The sequence below is a fragment of the Callospermophilus lateralis genome, unplaced genomic scaffold (genome assembly GCF_048772815.1).
Source record: "Callospermophilus lateralis isolate mCalLat2 unplaced genomic scaffold, mCalLat2.hap1 Scaffold_578, whole genome shotgun sequence".
Classification (NCBI taxonomy): Eukaryota; Metazoa; Chordata; class Mammalia; order Rodentia; family Sciuridae; genus Callospermophilus; species Callospermophilus lateralis.
Window position 1 is genome coordinate 925934 of NW_027514514.1, and position 20471 is coordinate 946404.

A 20471-nucleotide genomic window follows, 5' to 3' on the forward strand; every position below is an offset into this window, starting at 1 on the left:
TACGGACTACATTTCCCATAGCACTCCGCGCGTATTTCCCTAAGTCTCGCGAGAATTCTGGACGGATCCACCCGGCAAGCGGGTTCTTGCGTGGGCTGCCGGGAGTTGTAGTCTTCTTCCAGAAGCCGCACCCGCCTGCGCCGGGGAGGGGGCGGAGGAGAGACTACAAGTCCCAGGTGTTGCGGCGTCGCTGTCCGCAGGGCGGGGGGTACGAAAGAGGAACCCGGGGGCGCGGGGTGAGTGAAGGGCTGGGGCGGGAGGGGGCCGCAGGCCGGACAAAGACCTGGAGGTAGAGGTTGTTGCGGGCCGCCTGAGGCCCAGCGGACTCCCCCAGTGCCCGGCAGTCCGCCGCCGCCTCGCCCAGGAGCCGGGAGGAAGTGCGGTGGGCGCACAGATGGACGCAGGGCCAGAGGGCTGCTAGGAGGCGCCCTGGAGCCGGCAGGGCGCGGGCTCCGAGGAGGCGGGGGCGGCCCTGGGTCCCGGGGCTGCCCAGTAGTGCGGTCAGCGACTCGGGTCTCCAGCTCTGTTGGTCCACTACGCTGAAGCGGCGTTCAGCGTGCAGCTTGGGCCGGGTATGGACGCGTTTCTTACTGCACGTCGGCAAATGCCCCCGCACCTCTTGGCTGAATTCTGAGCTGCAGAGCCCTGCAGATGTGAAGGTGTCAGACTTGTCCTTTTTGTTGTCGTTTGTCTTAGTGTTGTATACCGGGAAGGCGGAAGTGAGAGGGGCTTCTTCGCGTTTTTTTGTTTGTGTTGTTGGTTTTTGTGGTGCTGGGTATCGAACCCTGGGCCTCACACGTGCTAGGCCGTGGGAGCTCTGCTGAGCCCTACCGCTGCCCCCACGGTTTTCCTCTGGTGAAAACCTGGCAGACAGTGTTTGCTTGAAGGCCCAGCCTGGGCGGTCAAGGCTGGGAAGGAAGTTTCACAGCGCACCTCATTGTCCTGTTTTATTTCTTGCTAAGAGCTACTGACCAATAGTTTGTGTTGGGCCAGGATTAATGGCTACTTTATTTTTAGTAGCTCGCAGAAGGAAACGAGATCTGGATTTTATTTTCCTGACACATCCTGCTCCCAATATTCTTCCCAAAAGCCAAGTAAGCAAACATCTTGACAGGTAGTCACCTGAGCTATCTGGTCCATAGGTAGCATCCCTGTGTGCCAAAGGCACCTCCAGCCCCCCACCCCCTTCGTCCTGATTGTTCTCCCTGTTAACTTGGGTTTATCAGGTAGCTTGTTTAAAGAACAACCTCTTGCCACCGTATCACTGAGGTTTTGGCACCCTTAGTGTGGAGACACCCTGGATAGGCCCCAGGTCCAGCCCTGCTCTGGTGGCAGCAACACCAGAGGTCTAGAATTCTTTTTTTACAGTCCATCAGATGGCTGACAGCGCTTGTTCTCTGTCAAAGCACAAGATGGAATTTTAGATCAGGAGGGTTCCGAGCTCTCTGTTCTCTAGGGTCCTCTCCATCTCCCTGATCAGCAGATGGAGTGACTCACTAGAGTTGCAGGACCCAGAGAAGGGTCCCGTCATTCTCTGTCCTGGCTGACCTTAGAGGACAAGGGTCAAAATATTGGCTGCTTTTTCCTTGGCCCTTTGACTTCCTTGACTTTGGTCTCCAAGTTTTTGGTTTTGAAACACCCAGCAAGCCTGTTTCACCAGTCAGATGGCCAAAGTTGTGACTTAGTCCTGAGTTCAGTTTCCTTTTTCTCAAAGTGGACCATGATGGAGCAACCAGTACTGTCCCCTAACTCTCCTGTAGTTGGCTGTCAACAAGTTCACCAGCACCATGAATCCTCATCATGGGAATGGGGTTCCTTGGAGAGCCAGGCCTGCCCAAGAAAGCTGGAGCAGGGGCTACTCTCGGGTCCTATCTGGGTTGCTAAGTTTGTTGTTGAAAGCTTGATCTTGAGATTTTCAAAGTAGAAAATGAACTGCATTTAGTTAATTGTTGAAGTGTAATTTATGTCCAGTGAGGGACACAGGTCTTGTATCCAGTTCCATGAGTTCTGATATACACATCCACCCACTTACTCCATGCTCCTGTCAGATGTAGAACCTGCCTGTCATCCCTTGAGGTTGCCTTTCAAGCCTTTCAGGACCCTGTCTCAGCAAGTGTTTGTGACCTGACCACTTTCTGTAGTGTCATGGAGTCCCATCCCACCTACAGCTGTGCCACCGACCACCCAGCCATATGGGTGTATTTCTGGTGTGGCTAAAGAAGTTATGTGCAATTTTGGACCGTTTTTGTGGGCATGTGTTTTTCTTTCTCTTGGGAAGACAAGCAGGAGTGCCACCGCCATGGCCAGGTGTGCAGTTCCTCAGCTCTGCATCCCCACCATCCACGTGCCTGGTGTCCGTCATTCATCTCCCATGGTGTGATGGTGGCATGCACTTTTCTTCTGTGTATTATGTGCTCAGATGTCTGTTCTGAAGTGTCTCATAAGGCTTCATCATGTTTTTTATTACTGAGTTGTTACAGTCTCTTCTGTATTCTATAAACAGGGCTTTTGTTAGGTAGTATTTGTCTTGCAAATATTAACACCCCACACTCTTTTTTTTTTTCTTTTTGGCTACAGGGGATTGAACCCAGAGGCTCTTTACCACTGAGCTATGTTCCAATCATTTTTAAGATTTTGAGGGGCTTCACTAAATTGCCTTGGCCTCCAGAGTCCCATTCTTTGAACTGCCTATTCATGTTATCAATAGTGTAATTTACATTTTTTTAAATTTTGGAACAGATTTAGACTCTTATTTTGGAACAGATGCACTTGCCCCGAGATAACGGCTCACCTGACCTTGTTCGAACTTGCCCTGAGATAACCACGGGCTCACCTGACCTTGGTGCCCTTCACTGTGCATGTCCCCAGCTTTGCCCCTCCAGGGCCCTATGCAGGACCCCATATTGTGTTTGGCTGCTGTGTCTTCCCCAGGCTGTGCCTGTGTCTCACTCTCTGGTGAATTCTTAGGATCTGAAGAGGCTTGGTGGGGTGTTTGTAGAACATCTGTTTGGGTTCCTCAGGTGGACTGACATGAGGGACTGTCACGTCACTCATGGCAGACTGAAGGAGCACCAGGGGTGATCAGGTGAGGTGCTGATCCCATCACACCCCTTTAGGGCATCTCTGACGTCCACAGACTACCCCTGGCCTGGTTGAGATGGTGTTTGTAGGTGTCTCTGCTGCAGAGTTGCTCCTTTCCCCTGTCCCTGCTGTCTTACAGTGAGTCTCTGTCCAGCCCATGCTGGGGATGCTATCTAGGATTCCTCTGTAAAGAGTGTCTCTTTCATTTTGTATTTGGCCATCAGTCATGCACTGTCGCCAGCATGGACACGCCCTGCACTGGCCATGGTTCATGCACTGTTGCCAGCATGGACATGCCCTGTACTGGCCATGGTTCATGCACTGAGGCCAGTGTGGACGTGCCCTCCACTGTCTGTGGTTCATGCACTGTCACCAGCGTGGACGTGCCCTGCACTGGCTGTGGTTCATTCACCGAGGCCAGTGTGGTTGTGCCCTGCGCTGGCTGTGGTTCATGCACTGTTGCCAGCATGGACGCACCCTCCACTGTCTGGTTCATGCACTGTGGCCAGTGTGGACGCGCCCTCCACTGACTGTGGTTCATGCACTGTCACCAGTGTGGACGCGCCCTCCACTGACTGTGGTTCATGCACTGTGGCCAGTGTGGACGCGCCCTCCACTGACTGTGGTTCATGCACTGTGGCCAGTGTGGACGCGCCCTCCACTGACTGTGGTTCATGCACTGTCACCAGTGTGGATGTGCCCTCCACTGTCTGGTTCATGCACTGTCGCCAGTGTGGACGTGCCCTGCGCTGGCTGTGGTTCATGCACTGTCGCCAGTGTGGACGTGCCCTGCGCTGGCTGTGGTTCATGCACTGTCGCCAGTGTGGACGTGCCCTGCGCTGGCTGTGGTTCATGCACTGTCGCCAGTGTGGACGTGCCCTGCGCTGGCTGTGGTTCATGCACTGTCGCCAGCGTGAACGTGCCCTGCACTGGCCGTGGTTCAAGTATTGTCACCAGTGTGGCACTGTGCACTGGCTGTGGTTTGGGGCTCGGCCGTATATTTCTGCTTGTGTAGTCTCAGCTTTGTTGTTGGGGCACTTTCATCTGGCTACTGTCTTTTTTGATTTTTGAGCACTTTCTTTCTCATGCTATAAGGTACTTTGGGCTCATACTCCTATGTTTCCTGCCCTAGACCCAGAATCAGCCACTTCTCCAGGGAGCTCTCATTCCTAAGATTGGAAGGTGGTCTTAGAAACTAGAATCTAGGGGGCTGGGGATATAGCTCAGTTGGCAAAATGCTTGCCTCACATGCACAAGGCCTTGGGTTCAATCCCCAGCACCGAGAGAGAGAGAGAGAGAGAGAGAGAGAGAGAGAGAGAGAGAGGGAGAGGGGGAGGAAGAGGAGGGGTGGGAGGGAGGGAGAGGGAGGGAGGGGTAGATATGAGAATCAAGGCCCAGGTACTACTTTTGCTTCTAGGACCTCAGTGGACAGACTTGCTGATAGATCTGATTACACAATCAGATCTATGTGTCTGTAATCTCTAACCTGGAACATGCTATTAGGCTGTTGCCACTCTGGGTAAGACCCTGTTGCCCACCATCTGCAGCCCATTTCCTTCTTTATTCAGCCCCAGTGTGCATGCAGAGCACCCTCAGAATTGTTCCTTATATCCCTTTGGCTCATTAGAAATAAAGTTATCAAGTAGAGCACAGAGTTCTGTGAGTTACAGTGGAGTTTTTTGTTTTGTTCTGTTTTGTAAATTCCTTAGGATCATATGTAAACAATTGTATCATCTGTATTGAGACAGTTTTACTTTTTCCTTTCTAAACCTTTTTTTTTTGTACCAGGGGTTGACCCTGAGGGGTCCTTAACCATTGAGCCACATCCCCAGCCTGTTTTTGTTTTTTATTTTGAGACAGGGCCTCACTAAGTTGCTGAGTCTTTCTAATGTTTATGGCTTTTCTTTTCTTTTCTTTTCTTTCTTTCTTTCTTTTTTTTTTTCTTACTACATTGGCTAAAACCATCGAACAGTGATAAATTAAATAATGTAATGACCATACTAAAAAGGAGAAAAAACACATGATCACTCCAGTAAATGTTGAAAAAGCATTTAATAACATTTAAATCCCTTTCATGATGAAGGAAAAACCTCTTAGCAAACTAGGAGGAGAAGGGATCTTTGTCTGTGTGGTAAAAGGCATCAGTGGAAAACCTACACTAGATGTTGTACTTAGCAGTGAAAAACATGAAGTACTTCATCCCTAAAATCAAGCAGCTGGCATTGCGCCTGGAGCCCTTACCTTGGTAGTAAGGTCAGAAGTAAAAACCAAGTTGGTTTCATCAGATCATAGAGGACAAGTAAAACTGCATTTGCAAGTGATGTGGTTATGAAGAGATCCTAAGAAATATTTTTTTAAAAAGCTGAGTATATTAAGTAAAATCACGAAGATCTTGGAAATAAAAGTTTATATGCAGAAATTAACTGTTCTGTTACATATTAACAGCAAACTATTAGAAAATGAAATCAGAAATTCTTTTCTGTTTATAATCATACCAAGAAATAAAGTATTTAGTAGTAACTCTAACTAAAGATATGCAAAACCTCTTCACTGAGAACACGGAGCACTGGCTGTGGGAAACTGAAGTGACCTAGCATGGGGGAGAGCACTTAAATGGAAGACTTGACATTGTTGGAAGACCAGTCCTCCCTGCAGAACTCATGCAAGCCTTTTCTGTGAACTGACAAGCTGAGTCTCAAACGTGGATATGCATGTGACCTAGAACTGCCCACACTGTTGTCAGAAGCAGGTTCTTGTGGCCTGACCTCTAGCTGTGTATACACAGCTTCAGCAAATGGAGTATCCTGTAGCTGAGGTGGCTGTGGAGTGATGCCTAAGAGGAGAGCAGTTGCCCAGAGACAAGTACAGCAAGGCTGGGAAGGTGGTTAGAACAGGTTTACTGCAAGGCCAGGGAAAGACTGAGGGGCACCCTAGACAGGGGTGGGCAGTGGTGAGGGAGAGGAGGCCCAGCCTCCCTGGGTGGAGTGCCACTTAGCCACTGAAAGGCACAGATGTGCAGATCAACAAGGCACTTCCAGAGGCCCTGTGCCATGTGACATAGCCAGACACAAAGCTAAGTGATCTCTTTATAAGAAATTCTAGAATACAGCTCAGTGCAGTGGCATATGCCTTTAATCTCAGAGGCTTGGGACACTGAGGCAGAAGGACTGCAAGTTCAAAGCCAGCCTCAGCCACTTAGCCAGGCAGTAAGCAATTCAGTAAGATCCTGTCTCTAAATAAAATACAAAAAAGGGCTAGGGATGTGGTTCAGTGGTTAAGCACCCCTGAGTTAAATCCCTGGGACCAAAAAAACAAAAGAAATTCTAAAAAGCAGATTTGTGGTGATAGCCAGTCAGTGGGTGCCCAGGCCAGGGTTTGCAGGAGGAAGGGTTGCAGAGGGCTGTACTGCAGATGCCCTGATGATATGCGCTCACAGATATATGGTGTGCATAGTTTTCCAGAACCCCCAGGTTGTGTGTTGTAAGTGGACGAAGTCTGTTGTGTGCTAATTGAACCTCAATAAAGCTGACTAAGCAGTGCCAGTGTGACTGGAGTCTTGGACTTTTGGTTCCTTTTGTGACTTGACCTGGCCCTGGTTACCTTTCCCAGAAAGTGAGAAGGGACCCTGACACCAGTTTTCCCCAGGGCATGGGGAGATCTACTGAGCACATGTTAAATGGACAAAAAGAAAGGGTGAGACTTGACCACACCCTGTAGGTGAGGGGCACCATCTAAGAGGACTAGCTGTGAAGGAAGATTTCAGGAAGTGTGCACTTCTAGTGGGGTGGATCGCTGGCACTCTTCCAGAAAAGGCAAGCACTGCTGTAGGCAGGAGGGCACTGGACCCTGCATCATAGAAAACTATCCTGCAGGACTGGACACTGTCTGAACCATACCGTGTGGTTACTTTGCCAACAGACCTGGATGAATCTGGCATGAAGCAAATTACAGGACAGATATGGGCCCCTCCCTGTCAAGGGACCAGAACTTCTGCCCTCAGTCTTTGCCTTCCTGGGCTGTGTGGACCCCATAGTCCTCTCCCCAGGATCCCCAAGGGGGAACTTGCCCACTGCCCCAGGCCAGTCAGAGAGCACCGTTCCTTATTCCCCAGCCTCAGACTGGAGCATCTCTGCATTCTTCCTGAGGACCTGCCTGGAAAGGAAGTGGGGACTGCTGCTGTGGAAGAGTGTCCTTGGTGCCAGAGTGTCCTACAGTGTGCCGCTTCCACCCCGCAGCTGTGTTTAAGTGCAGAGTTTCCTGGAGGTAACTAACATGAAAATATGTATCCAGCAGTGTCTGTGACGTTACGCCATGAGAATCACCCTGTGAGTTAAGTGAAATTTGTTGAAAGTAATACAAATGGGGGGCTGGGGCTGTAGCCCAGTGGTAGAGCGCCTGCCTTGCACATGAGAGGCACTGGGTTCCATCCTCAGCACTGCATAAAAATAAATAAAGATTATGTCCATTTACAACTAAAAAAAAAAAGTAGTACAAATGATATCACTTCAAGGTTGTGTGGTGGGTGCTGCTAATGCTCTCTCTTACATTACAAATGTGAAGTGAAGCCAGGCCTGCTGACCTGGGATACCAGCAACTGGGGAGGCTGAGGCAGGGGGGATCCCAAGTTCCAGGCCAGCCTCAGCAACTAAATGAGACCCTGTCTCAAAAAAAAAAAAAAAAAAAAGGACTGGGGATACAGCCCAGTGGTAAAGCACCCAAGTTCAGTCCCCAGTACCAAAAAACAAACATGGTGTGACTACTAAGCCCCATGATGGTCAGGTGACAGGAGTTAGGGTGAAGAAGTCTCCTTGCAATGTGTTTGCTCCCTGAATCCCTCTGCCCAGGACTAGAACTTTTTGAACTCTAGCATTATTCTGGACCCATGTCTGCCTGCCCTAGGGACCTAGCCACCCACGGGGAAAAAGTCTGGGTGACAATGCCCAAGACTCCAACAGAACCTTGAGAGGTGTCATCTGGTCTTGGGAGACCAGAGATGCAGTGACCTCATTTGCAAACGCCAACCCAATGAACCTGTTGGAGAGAGATCAGGATGCCCCTCTGACCAACTCTGGACTCACCTTGCTGGGAAAGTGGTCTTCACAGTGACCAAGAGCAGGCCTCACCTAATGGTCTTGATTCACAGGCCTTGGACCCTGGGCCTGCAGAGCTCAACGGTCAGGCCCATGAACTCCACGCCCTCTGGCCAGGCTTTCTACTGAGCACCTGGGTGAGGAGCTGATGTCAGCAGCTCTCATCCTGGAGGGGCAGGTAAGGGTGCCCTGGACCGCACCCACAGACCTCACAAGGCAGAGACCTGTGCGCATGCCCCTGCTTGCCACAGCCCATCAAGCCTGCCAGGTCCTCCCCAGCTCTGGGCACTCTCACTGGCATTGCAGCCCCTTCCCTTTCTCACGTGGCACCCCCCACTTCAGAGCTGCTCCTTTTGCAGCCCCGCCCCTTCCAACTATGGCTCCACCTCCCTGACATGTTCCCTTCTTTTCCTGCTTGTGTCCCTGGCACTGCCCTCCTCTCTCACAGGCCCCGCTGTCCTCCTGCTCCTGGCATGGCACTGCAACGCTTCACGCTCCTGGCTGGCCTTCTGGTGTGAGTTGCCAGCAAGTCCACAGAAAGCGAGGTTGGTGTTCCTGTCACATGTCCAGGTGACCATCCTCCAGGGAGGCAGTGGGCCCTTCCCTTTAACCTTAGGAGTCTTGGCACTCAGCCCTAGGGATGACGGAGTTCCATGCTGGGGTCCAAGGGGCTCGTGTCTTGAAGAGGACAGCAGACATGCCCCCATACGGTAGCTGTTTGGTTCTACCTTCTAGAAGACTGCCAGACCTACTTGTTTCTGTAGAGCGCACAGGGTCTCTGCAGATGCAGCCTGGAGCTGCCTGCCCACGTGCTATTTGCTCAGGAGAGCGACAGTGGGGTATCATGGCTCTGCCAAGCTGGTGACACTCCAGTATGCTGAGCTTTGGTGTCCAGAAGAGCTGAGCCAGGGCCGGGTGGCAAAAGGGTGGGGTGTCCCTCACTAACCGGGACAAGGCTAGTGTGAGGGTGCAGCCACTGGGCCTCGGCCCCTCCTGTGTGGTCTTGATGCTGCCCTGTGTCACTCACACTCCTCAGATGCCCCTCACTATTCACCATACTAAAGTCACAGGAAACAGTGGCCCAGCAGTGACAGTAGAGTCACACCTGGGGACCCTCCTTCCTCAAGGTCTGTCAGCTGCCCTGCTGTCAGTGAAGGCCAGTGCTCAGCATGTGTATTGGACGTGGGTTCAAGGGTTGGGCATGAGTTCATTTCCCCTGAATGGCTGGCCTGGCCTGGGCCCTTTGTCTGAGACCAAGCTGCAGCATCAAGGGGCATTCATTGGTGGAATTGCAGAGGGCATCAGTGAAGTGCCCCTCCCTGTGGGGGTATGTTGGTCATGCCAAGCCTTGGCAAGGCCCTGCCAGCCTCCCAGTATTCATCGTGGTCCAGGAGAGTGTCCCTTTTCTCAAGACAGTGTCATTAGAACTGGTGCTGCAGTTCCTGGGGTGACTGCCCTGTTTCTCCCTGTGGCCCACAAGGTGGGAGGTTGAGGCTGGAGCAGCTCTGCCCGACCAGGGAGACCCTGTGGAGAAGGGGCCTTGGCCACCTCAACTTCCCTAGTGAGGTCTTCAGGGCAGGGAGAGGAGACCCCATGAATGGACGCCCACAGCCTGGGACATCTCCCCAGGTGGGGCTGGATACCTTCCGACCCCCGTAGGTGAGGAAGTGTTCTTTTCCTCAGCCGTGTGACTGAGGCACCTGTGACAAGGGACAGACGTGTGAGAGACAGCATTTGAATGTGAGTTTTACAATACACGGGAGCCTTCGTAAGGAACCCGTGTCCCAGAGAAGTGGGGGTGCTGAGTGATTGTGCGCAGGCTTGAGGAAGAGGGATGGTCCTGACCAAGTGTGCTTGGATGGAGAGTGTGATCTGATGGCCATGAACCAGGATCTGTCCAGGTGGGGTAGTCAAGATTCTTCTCTGTATCTTCCTCTCCTTGGGCATGGGCAAGGCCCTCTCCCTTGGGGTCTCCTGGTCTGCCTGAGGGACAGAGGGCAGAGGAGGTCAGAGAGACCTGCTTTTGCTCTTTCTCAAATGCACAGAATTCTGAGTCCTATCACCTCTAGGCCGCAGTGCAGATCAGGTTCCCAGGGCCCCTCCTGCCTGGCCTTTGGGAGTGAGGAGGCTGCTGTGGAACCTGTCTGGTGGGTCTGGGCCCCAGGCAGTTCGTGTGGTCATTCAGTGTTCAATGGCCTCATGCCCTGCACAGCTCAGACAGTGCTATCCTCACCTTGGAGGGGCGCCCAGGGCCACGGGGTAGAATGGATCAGTGACTCTTGAGATGTGTCTGGTCAGTGGTCCAGTCTCCACCCTGCTGCATTGGATCTCCCTGGCTCATTCTGTACTACACTGAAGTTTTCCCTGGAGACTGCCCAGAGTGGGGCTCTTGCAGGGGCAGGTATGTGTCCTCACCTGCTTCTAGGCCAAGGGGGAAGCTGGGAGCCTGTTGCTGACTAGAAGACGCTGAGCCATGAATGCTCACAGTGGACTGACAGTGTGGCCCTTGCAGAGCCTGCCTGTTGTCACCCCTCCAGGCCCAGTAGCCTGAGTGCTGTGTGGACGTGATGGATGCCAAAACCACATGCCCAAGCACAGGCCTGTGTGGCCCAGGTGAGCCACTTTGTCATAAGCAGTCCCCTGAACAGCTACCAAGCCACCATCCCATGGTAGGCATTGTCCCCGCCTGCCCCTCTTCAGTGGTGAGGACAAGAATGGTTTAGCCCCAATACAGCTCATGTCCAGTGCTAGCTTTCAACACCCACTATCAATGTTTATGGACCCTATGTCTCTGGCCTCAGTGCTGTGTTGAATGTTGGAAAGAAGTACAGGGATAATACCCAGTCGCTACCCTTACAGGAAGCTGGACGACAGCTGCTCACATGCTGTTGGCCAGTAGGAGCTAGGCCACTCCAGCACCTGGGCAGGGAGAGGGTGGGACTTCAGGTAGTGATAGTCTGATATGGAAATTTGGCTTGATCCTGCAGGGAGACCCCGGGGGAACAGTACAAGGATGCAGTAGTTACAGATGAGGGTTGTATCTGCCCTGAGTGGGTCCAGTGAGTGTGGAGTGCCTGAGGCAGCTGCACGCATGCCCTGAAGGAAGTGGTCCTGGGGGAGCCGTGGTCCTTGAGCCTGGGTGGCAGGAGGTGGAGGCCAGGCCTCCAGTCCTCCAGAGCATGAGGCCACCACACTGTTAATCTCAGATTCCCGTCACCAGCCTCTGGACTGTCTCTTAAGGTGTTCAGCGAAGGCTGTGGCCTCCTCAGCACCAGGCCTCCAGAGGAATCTGGGGCCAGAGTGACATGCTTCCTGTGGTGCTGGTTTCTTCTCTGGAGTTAGAGCCTCTTGTTCCACCCAAACTTCCAGTGTCCGTGTTTTTGAGTGACCGTTGATTTATAAACTCAAAAGATACAGAAATGCTCCAGGATACAGTGAACTGGCCTGGATCCTGCCTCTACTGAGAGCCGCCTGCCTTCTGTGTAGGCTGCTATAGACGCTGGAACGTGGACTGGAGCACCAGCTGCATCCGGTGTAGGAACGGGATGGTGCTGACCTATAACAGCTCTGAGTGCAGGAGCTGTATGTCTCCCAGATTGCTGCCCCCATACTCCTCCCAGATCCTGGACTTCTCACAGGGGTCCACATCTCCAATTTTGGGGAAACTGGAGTGGCCGCCCTTGTCCCCACAGAACCACTATCCATCAGCAAACAGCCCCCAGGAGCCCTTTCTTCCCGAGTCCCATGTCCATGAGGAACAGCTGTGGGGCGAGACTTGCTAATGTCTGGTCTCAGATTCAGGCAGTGTCGGGGTCTTTCTCGGGTCCTGTGCCTGGCCCTGGCCTCCCCTCTGTTCTGCTCCCCACAGTTGCTGCCTGGGGTGCGCAGTTCCCCATGAACAGAAGCACAGGGCTGCCTGGACGGCCACATTTTGGTAAGTCTTAGTTCACCAGGCCAGAGCCAGGCCTGGGGTAGAGGCTCCTTAGAGCCATGGCAGCACAGACCCTGAGAGCTGATGGGCTGTAGGGTACCTTGGAGGTCACGATCAGACTTCAGACCCAGCCATGCCCTCTGTGACAGGGACTCTGACCATGAAGTAGGGATTTCTGAGAATCCAGTGGCTCATGAGGCTGAGGTCTGTGGGCTGAGTGTGGCAGGTACTGGGTGTGCCCTGGTGTGGGGGGGTGCCATATCCTCCATGGTCTCAGAAGGGCTGTTGGTGGAAGCCTTCTCAGCCGCACCTTCTGTCTGGTCCTTGCCTCATTCCATGGCTGCCATGGCCCCTGTGACCTCAGGCCCCAGCAGGAGTCTGCCCATCGCAGTGGTTTTTCCAGGGCATAGGCTTCTAAGACTGCAGGCATATGGGCCACCAGAAATGCCTGCCACAGCACTGTCCTCGGGGTGTTCCCTGTCTCTAGGTAGTCACTTCTCCCTGGCCTGCAGTCTACTTGAGTTGAGGGCCTGGTCAGGCCAGGGGTGGGAGTGTGGCTAGGAGTGGCTGGGGCAGGTGGGACCAGGTGAGAGGGAAGATCCGGACAAGGCAGGAGCTGGGAGAGGGGCCAGCACTGGGGGGGGCACCATAGCCCAGCTCCAGAGCAAGGTTGCCTCCTTTGCTTGAGGTGCCTGAGAGGCTGTGGGAACCATCATCCCAGCCACTCATCTAGCAGCCCTGGGCTGGACCTGGGTCCTAGATCTTAGGTTCAGAGTTCTGTTCTGAGGCTCAGCTCTTCCCAGGAATTTGAGCCTGGCCTTCCCCTCCCCAGAAAATATGTTTGAGCTCCAAGGTGGCCTCAGGCCCAGCACTGGCCTGGACTGCAGAAGCCAGCAGCACAGAGCAGTGGCCCATAGGGAAGGGCCAGCTCTGACACCTCATGGCCTCCTATAGCACAGGGCTAGTTGGATGGCAAGGCCATGGGCCTGGCAAGGGCACTTGTGCCTCAGGGTGAAAAAGTGGCTTCCCCAGGCACCTAAAGCATCTCCTCCATCCCATGGTCACAGTTTGTCCACAGTCCTTGGCCCTGAGCCATCCTGCCCTGACACTGAGCAGGTTCAGACGGGCAAGGAGCAGCTGCCAGCACCTGAGAGGTAGAGTGCGGCAGAAGCACCTGCTGCAGGTTGGAGCTCTGACCCTGCACAGTCTCAGGGGGAGCCTAGCGTTTGAACTTCTGGAGCATGGAATTAATGAAGGCTTCTTTCCCTTTCACCTTCCCCTCCCTCTCCCCAGGAAGCCTGGGCCTATGTCCAGGTGTGCTGGCCCCTTGCTCCCTGTGAGGGCTCAGGTGTGTTCAGGAATGGTGGCCTGGGTTGGGCATGGACCCTGGGCCCCTGGCATGCCACAGTTGAGACTGGCCACTATAGCGGCTGATTTGCCTGCAGGGGGTTCCCACGTGACAGCTTCCCTCTTCCTGGGGACGTTCTTCGTCAGCGCAGGTCTCATCCTCTCTGTGGCTGGGTTCTTCTACCTCAAGTGCTCCAGTAAGCTCCCCAGGGTCTTCTACAGGAGAGACAAAGGTACTTCACTCCTCCTTCTCCCACTCAGGGGCCTAGATGGTGCCCAAAGGGACAGAGTAAGTGCCAGGACCCCTCTCTGCCTACGTTACACCAACATTTGGGTGCCCTCTGGGGGCTACTATAGCTTCAGGTCCTGAGAGTCCAAGACTGGGCTTCTGATGCTGGTAGGAGTCTTGGGGTCTCCAGTCAAGTTAGGTGCCTTGGGGTCAGCTCCCAGAAATGCCCACCCAGCATTTCTGCCTTCCAGGCCATCCCTAGAGCAGAGTAGACCCTGGGTGTGGCCATCTCCGGTGGCCCAGGGAACCCCAGTGGAGGCACCCATGCCCTTATGCATAATTGGGGGCTGATGGCCACTGCCTCACCTGCAGCACCTCTGGGAACCCAGAGGATGGAGGGGTCTCTGTCCCCCATACTGGGTTCTTGGAGCCAGAGAAACCACCTGAGGAGCATGCCTTGTATGCTCTGGGAAAGTGGGAGGGAGGTTTCTGGGAGGTGGCTCTTCCTGGGATGCTTGAGTGGCTTGCCCCAGGTGAAGGCCATGAATGTGGCCAAGCTGAGACTCAGCTGAGGGCACTGCTGGGCAGAGTGTGGAAGTGGTACCAGATCCAGCCTGGATCCTGGGAAGAGCCTCTGCCTGTCTGTGGACCTCACTGGATGCAGGCAGCTGCTTGGCTCCAGGGTGATGTGCTCTTTTCTTCTGTAGCCCCAGGCCTGCAGCCTGGCGAAGTTGTAAGTAATCTGCACCCTCCCGGCTGAGCATCCTGGGCTCCGTGTCCCATGCTGAGCACCCAAGATCTCACTCTGCCTCTCTCTCCTTTCAAGGCTGCAATGATTCCCCCACCACAGTCCTCAGGTAAAGGCAGGTTGTGTCACCCGGGGGTTCTTGTCTCTGGGCCGGTTTCCAAATGCCAGACCCAGGAACCTCTACAGGTTTGCCCCTAGACACACATGCCCACCTCTTGGGTCCCAAGGAGACACTACATGAAGGAGGGACAGGCGCTTGACAGGCACACCTGGTGCCCATCAGCCTACATGGCTGTGTGCTGTCCCTTCCTCTTCATGTATTGAGACTGAGAGAGGAGAACCCGACACAGGGCAGACCTTCCCCTCACTTCCTCCAGCCCTGCTCAAGTCCATCTCTGCTTGAAGGGTACAGGGAGCAGGTCAGCCCCTGGGTCTTGCCCCACCAGGCACCCCCACCCAGTTGTGACCCACTATAAGAGGAGACTGTGAAGCTAAGTCCCTGACCACAGTCACAGCTGTGAGCCCAGAGCAGAATCACCCAGCCTCCCTCCCCAGGCCAAGCTCTTCCCACCGTGCAGAGGTCTGGTGGGGACAGGCAGCGTGTTCCTCTCCTCTGGGGCAGAGCAGTTCCTAACTAAGGCCCAGCCTACCCTGTTCCAGGCAGCACTTGGCTCAGGTCTGAAGCAGCCTCATCCACAGCATCTGCAAGAGCACAGGGACCCCAAGTGGCTGGGGCCTCATGGCAGAGTATCCCCAGGTGGCTTAGACAGCAGGAGCTCTGACAGCTCTCCAGGTTGGACGTTAGAGACCAAGGAGTGGGAGAGGGGGACACTGGCTCCCAGGTCTGTGGGACCCTCGTACCTTCTCAGCTCCTAGGCTCAGCTCCCTGGGCTGTGGCTGCATCCCCTCTGTCTCTGCTCCCTCATGTCTTTTTTCTTTCTGCCTCCCCTGAGGAGGGCACTGGTCATGGCAGTTAGGGCCACCTGTTTGAGGCAGGAGGGTCTCATCTGAGATCTAAATCACATCTTCCCAGACCTTTTTCCCAAATGAGGTCACACTTGCAGGCTCTGGGGCTTAGGACATGGTCCTAGAAATGCATAATGCCTGCACCTTAGTCTTAAGGGACAGCCGGGCCCTGATCCAGGCCCAGATGTGTGGGTGCAGGGTCCCAGGGTTTAATGGGAAACAGCCAGGCTAGGCTCCCGGGGGCATCTGGCAGGAGGAACTGGCTCTTGACGGGCAGGGGCGCCTGGTCTCTTCCTTGGTCAGAGTCAACAGGCCCCTGTGGTGCCCCACACCTCCAGCTACATCCTCTGCCATCCTTGAGCCTCTGTCCCTGGCTCTGACACAGCTCATCTCTGACCCCTTTCAGTGCGAAAACCAAGATATGTCAGGTGCGAGCGGCCCCTGGACTGGGCCTCGGACCCTTCTGCCTTCTCCACAGCAGAGGCCCGAGTCAGCAACGTCTGACCTGGAAGCCGATCAGACTGCACTACCTGCGGCTTGGAGGCTGGAGGACCCCTCAGTGAGCCCCCCACAAAGGGCCTTGTCACTGGGGCTTGGGACAGGCCAGACCTGGCTCCCAGCGAGTGACAGGCTGAATGGGAACCCACCCACGGGTTCTTGAAAGTTCTTTTGCTCCACCCACACTGCTTGGTTTGACCAACAGGAGCAGGCCGATGTGAGACTGGGGGCTCAGGCCACAGCCAGACCCACAGCCAGAACTGTTGGAGACGGCAGGGGTCACTAGGCTGCTTTTCACCTGGAGAAACCAGGGTAGCAGGACCCCTCCAGCACCACCCAGCCCAGTGGCCCCCACAGACCCTCTGAGAGGAGTGAAGCTGGGGCCTGGCCGGCAGGCAGATCGGAGCTGTGAACCAGCTGCCTGAGACTGAGGCCTCCAGGTCGTCTGGCTCCCGTGGTGGCTGGGAGGCCACAGTCACACCCTCGGGAGCTACAGAACTGAGTTCCCTGAGGCACTGCTGTCCCATCCCAGGCCTTGCACCCCAGGCAGGTCACACTGGCCAGCAGGCACCCAGGCTGGGCACCCACAGTGAAGTGCCCACACATGGGTCTTCCACATCTGAATCCCCAGGTTTTCTGGGCCCGTGGAAGGCATGCTGGCCAGCGGCCCTTGCCCAGTGGTCCTGTCCCAGCCATCCCAGGCCACCAGACACAGCCTGCACATGGCTAGTTTGGCTGGGGCCATCAGCCAAGGCTTCCTGTAGAGGAGGCTCGATGGTGGCCGCCTCCTACGTGCTGGGCTCAGCACTTAGTGGTCTGTCACTGTCCTCAGGTGTCCTGCCTCATCTCCATCAAGCCTGGCCCACTTCTTGGGGATGTGGCTGTGCTCTTGGCACTGTGATTCTGTGTGCAGCTCCTCATCCGCGAGTGGTGGACTTGATCTTTGAGGCTGGCCAGCCACTGGCCCAGCAACAGGGTGGGGTGCCGATCTGAAGTCAAGTCGAGTAAACTATTCAGAGCTTCTCCTTCCCTGCCTTCTCAGGGCCCTAAGGGTCATCTGTTCTTTTAAATATGTGTGACTGCCACCCCCTTCCAGGCCAGTACCACCCACCCCACTGCCATATGCAGGGGACAGGGAGACAGCAGGATCCAGGAGTGCTACTACCTAGTTCCTAGTCGGGGGCCTCAAGTCAGGGACTGCCTGGCTCCTGCCAAGGGCCCACCCCTGAATTCACCCCTTCAGCTCTCATGGTGTCCCCCAAAAAAAAGCTTGCTCCAAATCCCCTTGTTGGAGAGGGCCACCCGAGGTTCCTTGGGACCCAAGATGGGAAGATGTGGGCATCTCTTCTGGGCTCTTGTGGAGAAGAGCCAGGCCTGGCAGGGGCATGCAGACAGGGCCATGGAGACCTGGCAGGGATTGCCAGGCCTCATTCACACCCTAGAAACCCTCAGGATGAGGCTACAAATAGCAGTCTATGGGCTTGACTCGCCCTTGGGGAAACCCCCGTGTCCTGGCCACTTGAGCCCAGGGCAGCAGTCCCTCCTCAAGCCCACAGGTGGACAGTGCTTTGGGAGGCTGGTGGGCATGGAGGCATTTGCTGATGGGCATCAGAACTGGCCAAAGAGGGCAAGCTGTAGCGGGGCAGTTACTGGCCCTCCCCTGGGCACTGAGAGTCTGTCCAGAAGGAGGGCAGACCCAAGTGTGCCTTCCACTTGGAATGCCCAGAGTCCTGGCCCTGCCCCAGCCCCTCTGCCCAGAATATGGACTGGGGGTTGTGTCTTCAGATACCTGCTGCCATCCAGCCTCAGAAAGCCCAGCCTGAGGTCTGTCTACCTGAGAAGTGCTTGGGAACAAGGCCCCCAGTAGGCCTACCCAACTTCACCTTGTTCTGGGAACAAAGGACCCCACCCTGGAGACAGAACATGAGGAGCAGCGAGAGCCACAGGAGGGAGTCTGACCCAGTGGGCCTCTTTGCACCCGGGACCTCCCCAGGGCCATGCCATCCTGAGGTACCTGCAGCAGGACAGGTGCTTTGGCCAGACTGAGGGACCCCAACGTGATTTTTTAAAATATTTTTTAGTTGTAGATGGACACAATACCTTTATTATTTAATTTATTTTTATGTGGTACTGTGGGTCAAACCTGGTGCCAGGCACTGAGGCACAACCCCAGCCCCACCAACATGATTTCTGATGGCAGGTAGGAAGGGACATTGTGTGGCAGACAGGGAAGGCCCCCTCCCTCTCTGGTCATCCTGAGCAACCCCTGCCCAGGCCCTTCTCACTCATGCTGACCTGGGACCTCTCCCTCGCCTCCACCCATGGCCAAAATTGGAAACAGAGGTCACTACAGCCCCCTGCACATTCTTCCCTAGAGTCCAGCCCCCCACCCTTCGTTCCCTTACCTGCTCGTTCAGTATTCCCTGGGCAGCACTGGGGGAGGTGCCCAAGCTGACCAGGGAAGGATCAGCTGAGCAAGGACTCAGGTGGACCTGAGAGTGATGTCGGGTGGTGGGTGCACAGTTAGATGGGGCCTGGGTCTGGGGGCTGCCTGGGCTCTGAGCCTCAGTGGGGTATGTATCAGTCAGGCTCAGCAGATGGGGGTTCTGAGCAGGGGCTATCAAGAGATCTTTGGGGACTGCAGTTTCACTGCTGAGTACAAAAGGGACAATGCTCTCCAGGCTGCCTCCTTTCCAGAGGTTGGGGACCAGGCCTGTTGCCAGCCCCAGAAGGTGGGGCAAAGGGCAGACCCAAGTGTGCCTTCCACCCCAGAGCCTACCTTCCCCTTCCAGCTTCTGCCTCCATCCATACCTGGGCCTGCGTGAAAGCATCCCAGCTGGAGCCAGCAGAGCCACTGTGACATGCAGACAGCCTCAGGTGCAGCAACTCGGGGAGGGTGGGCAGTCAGCAGAATGACCAGCACCAGGCACACCCTGGCTTGGAGTGCCTCTCCACTCTGGCCCCAAGTACAGCATTGTCAGAAATGGGAGACCAGCTTCACCCATGGCCCTGGAAGTGGGAGAGCCGTGAACCATGGGCTTCAGGGTGCTCCTTCAAGGCCATGCTCTCCTGGACTCACCTGCACAAGGACAGCTCCTCTATCTGCCACCCACATTAGGTGGGGAGGGATGAGTGAGGGCCTGGCCCAGGGAGCCCCCAGGGTGAGGGGTACGGGGAGAGGAGACAGGAGAGAGTGAGGCAGACCCTGTGTGCGCACACGCACCCATACACTTCATGCATGCACAATGCTCACTCGGCCATTGTTAGGGTGCTGGTGCACACACCCCATTCACTCGCTTGCCTACTCATGATGTGGTAACAGGTGTGCCCCATCCACTGCCCTGGACACAGCCTGACAAGTCCCCTCACTGCTGGGTGGGACTCCCCCAGGCCCAGGTGGGGGAAGGCAGGGATTCTGGCCCCACCTCTGCAGCAAGGCCTGGTACATTCCTTGGGCCTCAATGTCACACTCGCCTCTGGGTACTGACTGTCCCCTGAGGAGCCCGGTGACCTCACAGTGGCAATATTCACAGGAGCCTGGGGAGGAGGTTTCAGGGCAGCCAGGAGTCTACTACCTGGAGGGCTTGTGATGCTGAGTCACTGGGCTCGCACAACTGGCTCCAGGGGCTGATCACAGCACCCCAGGAGCCCCCGACCCTGCTCAGGGAGCCAGTCCCTCTCTAGTCACTACCTCCTTCTGGGCCCCACCCCCTCCCTGGGCCCCAGCTGCTCTCTGTTCCCCTGCTTCCTATCTGGGCCCCCTCCTTTCCTGGCCCTGAGATCTCTCTCCACTCCAGGAGCAGATGGGGACGCTGAGGTCAGGTTCCCCTCTGGTAAGGCGTCACCCCCCAGCTCTCCCTCAGGCCCTGGGAGTCTTGTCCTTGAGCACCAGGATTTTGGGGAGCAACACTGCAGGGGCTTCTGATGCCCAGTCCACTGAGGTGGTCAGTGGTGCCTGCAGGTGGGCGGGCCCCCGAGGAGCAGGGGCATCCCTTACCCTAGCATGGCCCCTCTCACAGGGTGCCCTTTCCACAGGCCTGTGTGTGGGCTCCAACCTCAGAACCTGGGTTCTTGCTAGCAGTAGGCCCCGTCCCAGTTCAGCATCACTGGTGAATCGACCACTGTGCTAGGCAGAAGGAGGGAAAGCTCAGGACGTGGGAGGAGAGCCTGACCGTGACAGAAAGGGTGGGGAGGGCCACATCCATTGGAGGGATCCAGGTTGGTCATCTGGAGTGGAGTAGGCAGTACTCCTCCACTCACAATGGGCGCTCAGGTGAGCTGGCGAGGGGGTGGTCTGTGCCACTGGCTACTGCTTGGCCCATCGGGCTTTGGTGCAGTCCCCTCACCCTCCCTCCACTCTAGCCTCAGCCCTGGGTGAACACTGACACTAGCCCGGGCCTTTGCCCCGTGGTTGACTAGAGCCCCATGCTGACTGGCCAAAGCCAGAAAAGCTTCTGCGATCCTCTGCTGGACCTGGGTCTCCCTCAGCCCCTGGTCCCTGCCCCACAGAACACGGTGCCGGAGGGGGGAGGCTTCTTGCCCACAAGCTGTTGTGACCACCCAGATCACAAATGTCCTCGC

At 55.4% G+C, this 20471-nt stretch overlaps 1 protein-coding gene across 4 annotated transcripts; it reads left to right on the forward strand.

Annotated features, from left to right (window-relative positions):
* Nucleotides 1–206: 206 nt before the first annotated feature.
* LOC143389400 (uncharacterized protein C1orf159-like) lies at nucleotides 207–18741 on the forward strand. Of its 4 annotated transcripts, XM_077108346.1 has the most exons (12): nucleotides 207–236; nucleotides 7193–7344; nucleotides 8225–8349; nucleotides 8620–8716; nucleotides 8804–10572; nucleotides 10709–10784; nucleotides 12040–12105; nucleotides 13548–13682; nucleotides 14386–14411; nucleotides 14505–14535; nucleotides 15799–15951; nucleotides 18683–18741. In XM_077108346.1, exons 6-11 carry the CDS (start codon nucleotides 10739–10741, stop codon nucleotides 15894–15896), a joined length of 402 nt encoding a protein of 133 aa, XP_076964461.1. In that variant the 5' UTR covers nucleotides 207–236; nucleotides 7193–7344; nucleotides 8225–8349; nucleotides 8620–8716; nucleotides 8804–10572; nucleotides 10709–10738; the 3' UTR covers nucleotides 15897–15951; nucleotides 18683–18741. The 4 variants fall into 4 exon arrangements, with proteins under 4 accessions (XP_076964461.1, XP_076964458.1, XP_076964460.1 ...); XM_077108343.1 differs by lacking the exons at nucleotides 207–236; nucleotides 7193–7344; nucleotides 8225–8349; ... (1 more) ...; nucleotides 8804–10572; nucleotides 10709–10784 and having other exon boundaries at nucleotides 11700–12105; XM_077108345.1 differs by lacking the exons at nucleotides 207–236; nucleotides 7193–7344; nucleotides 8225–8349; ... (2 more) ...; nucleotides 10709–10784; nucleotides 18683–18741 and adding an exon at nucleotides 16096–16167 and having other exon boundaries at nucleotides 11700–12105.
* Nucleotides 18742–20471: the final 1730 nt, after the last annotated feature.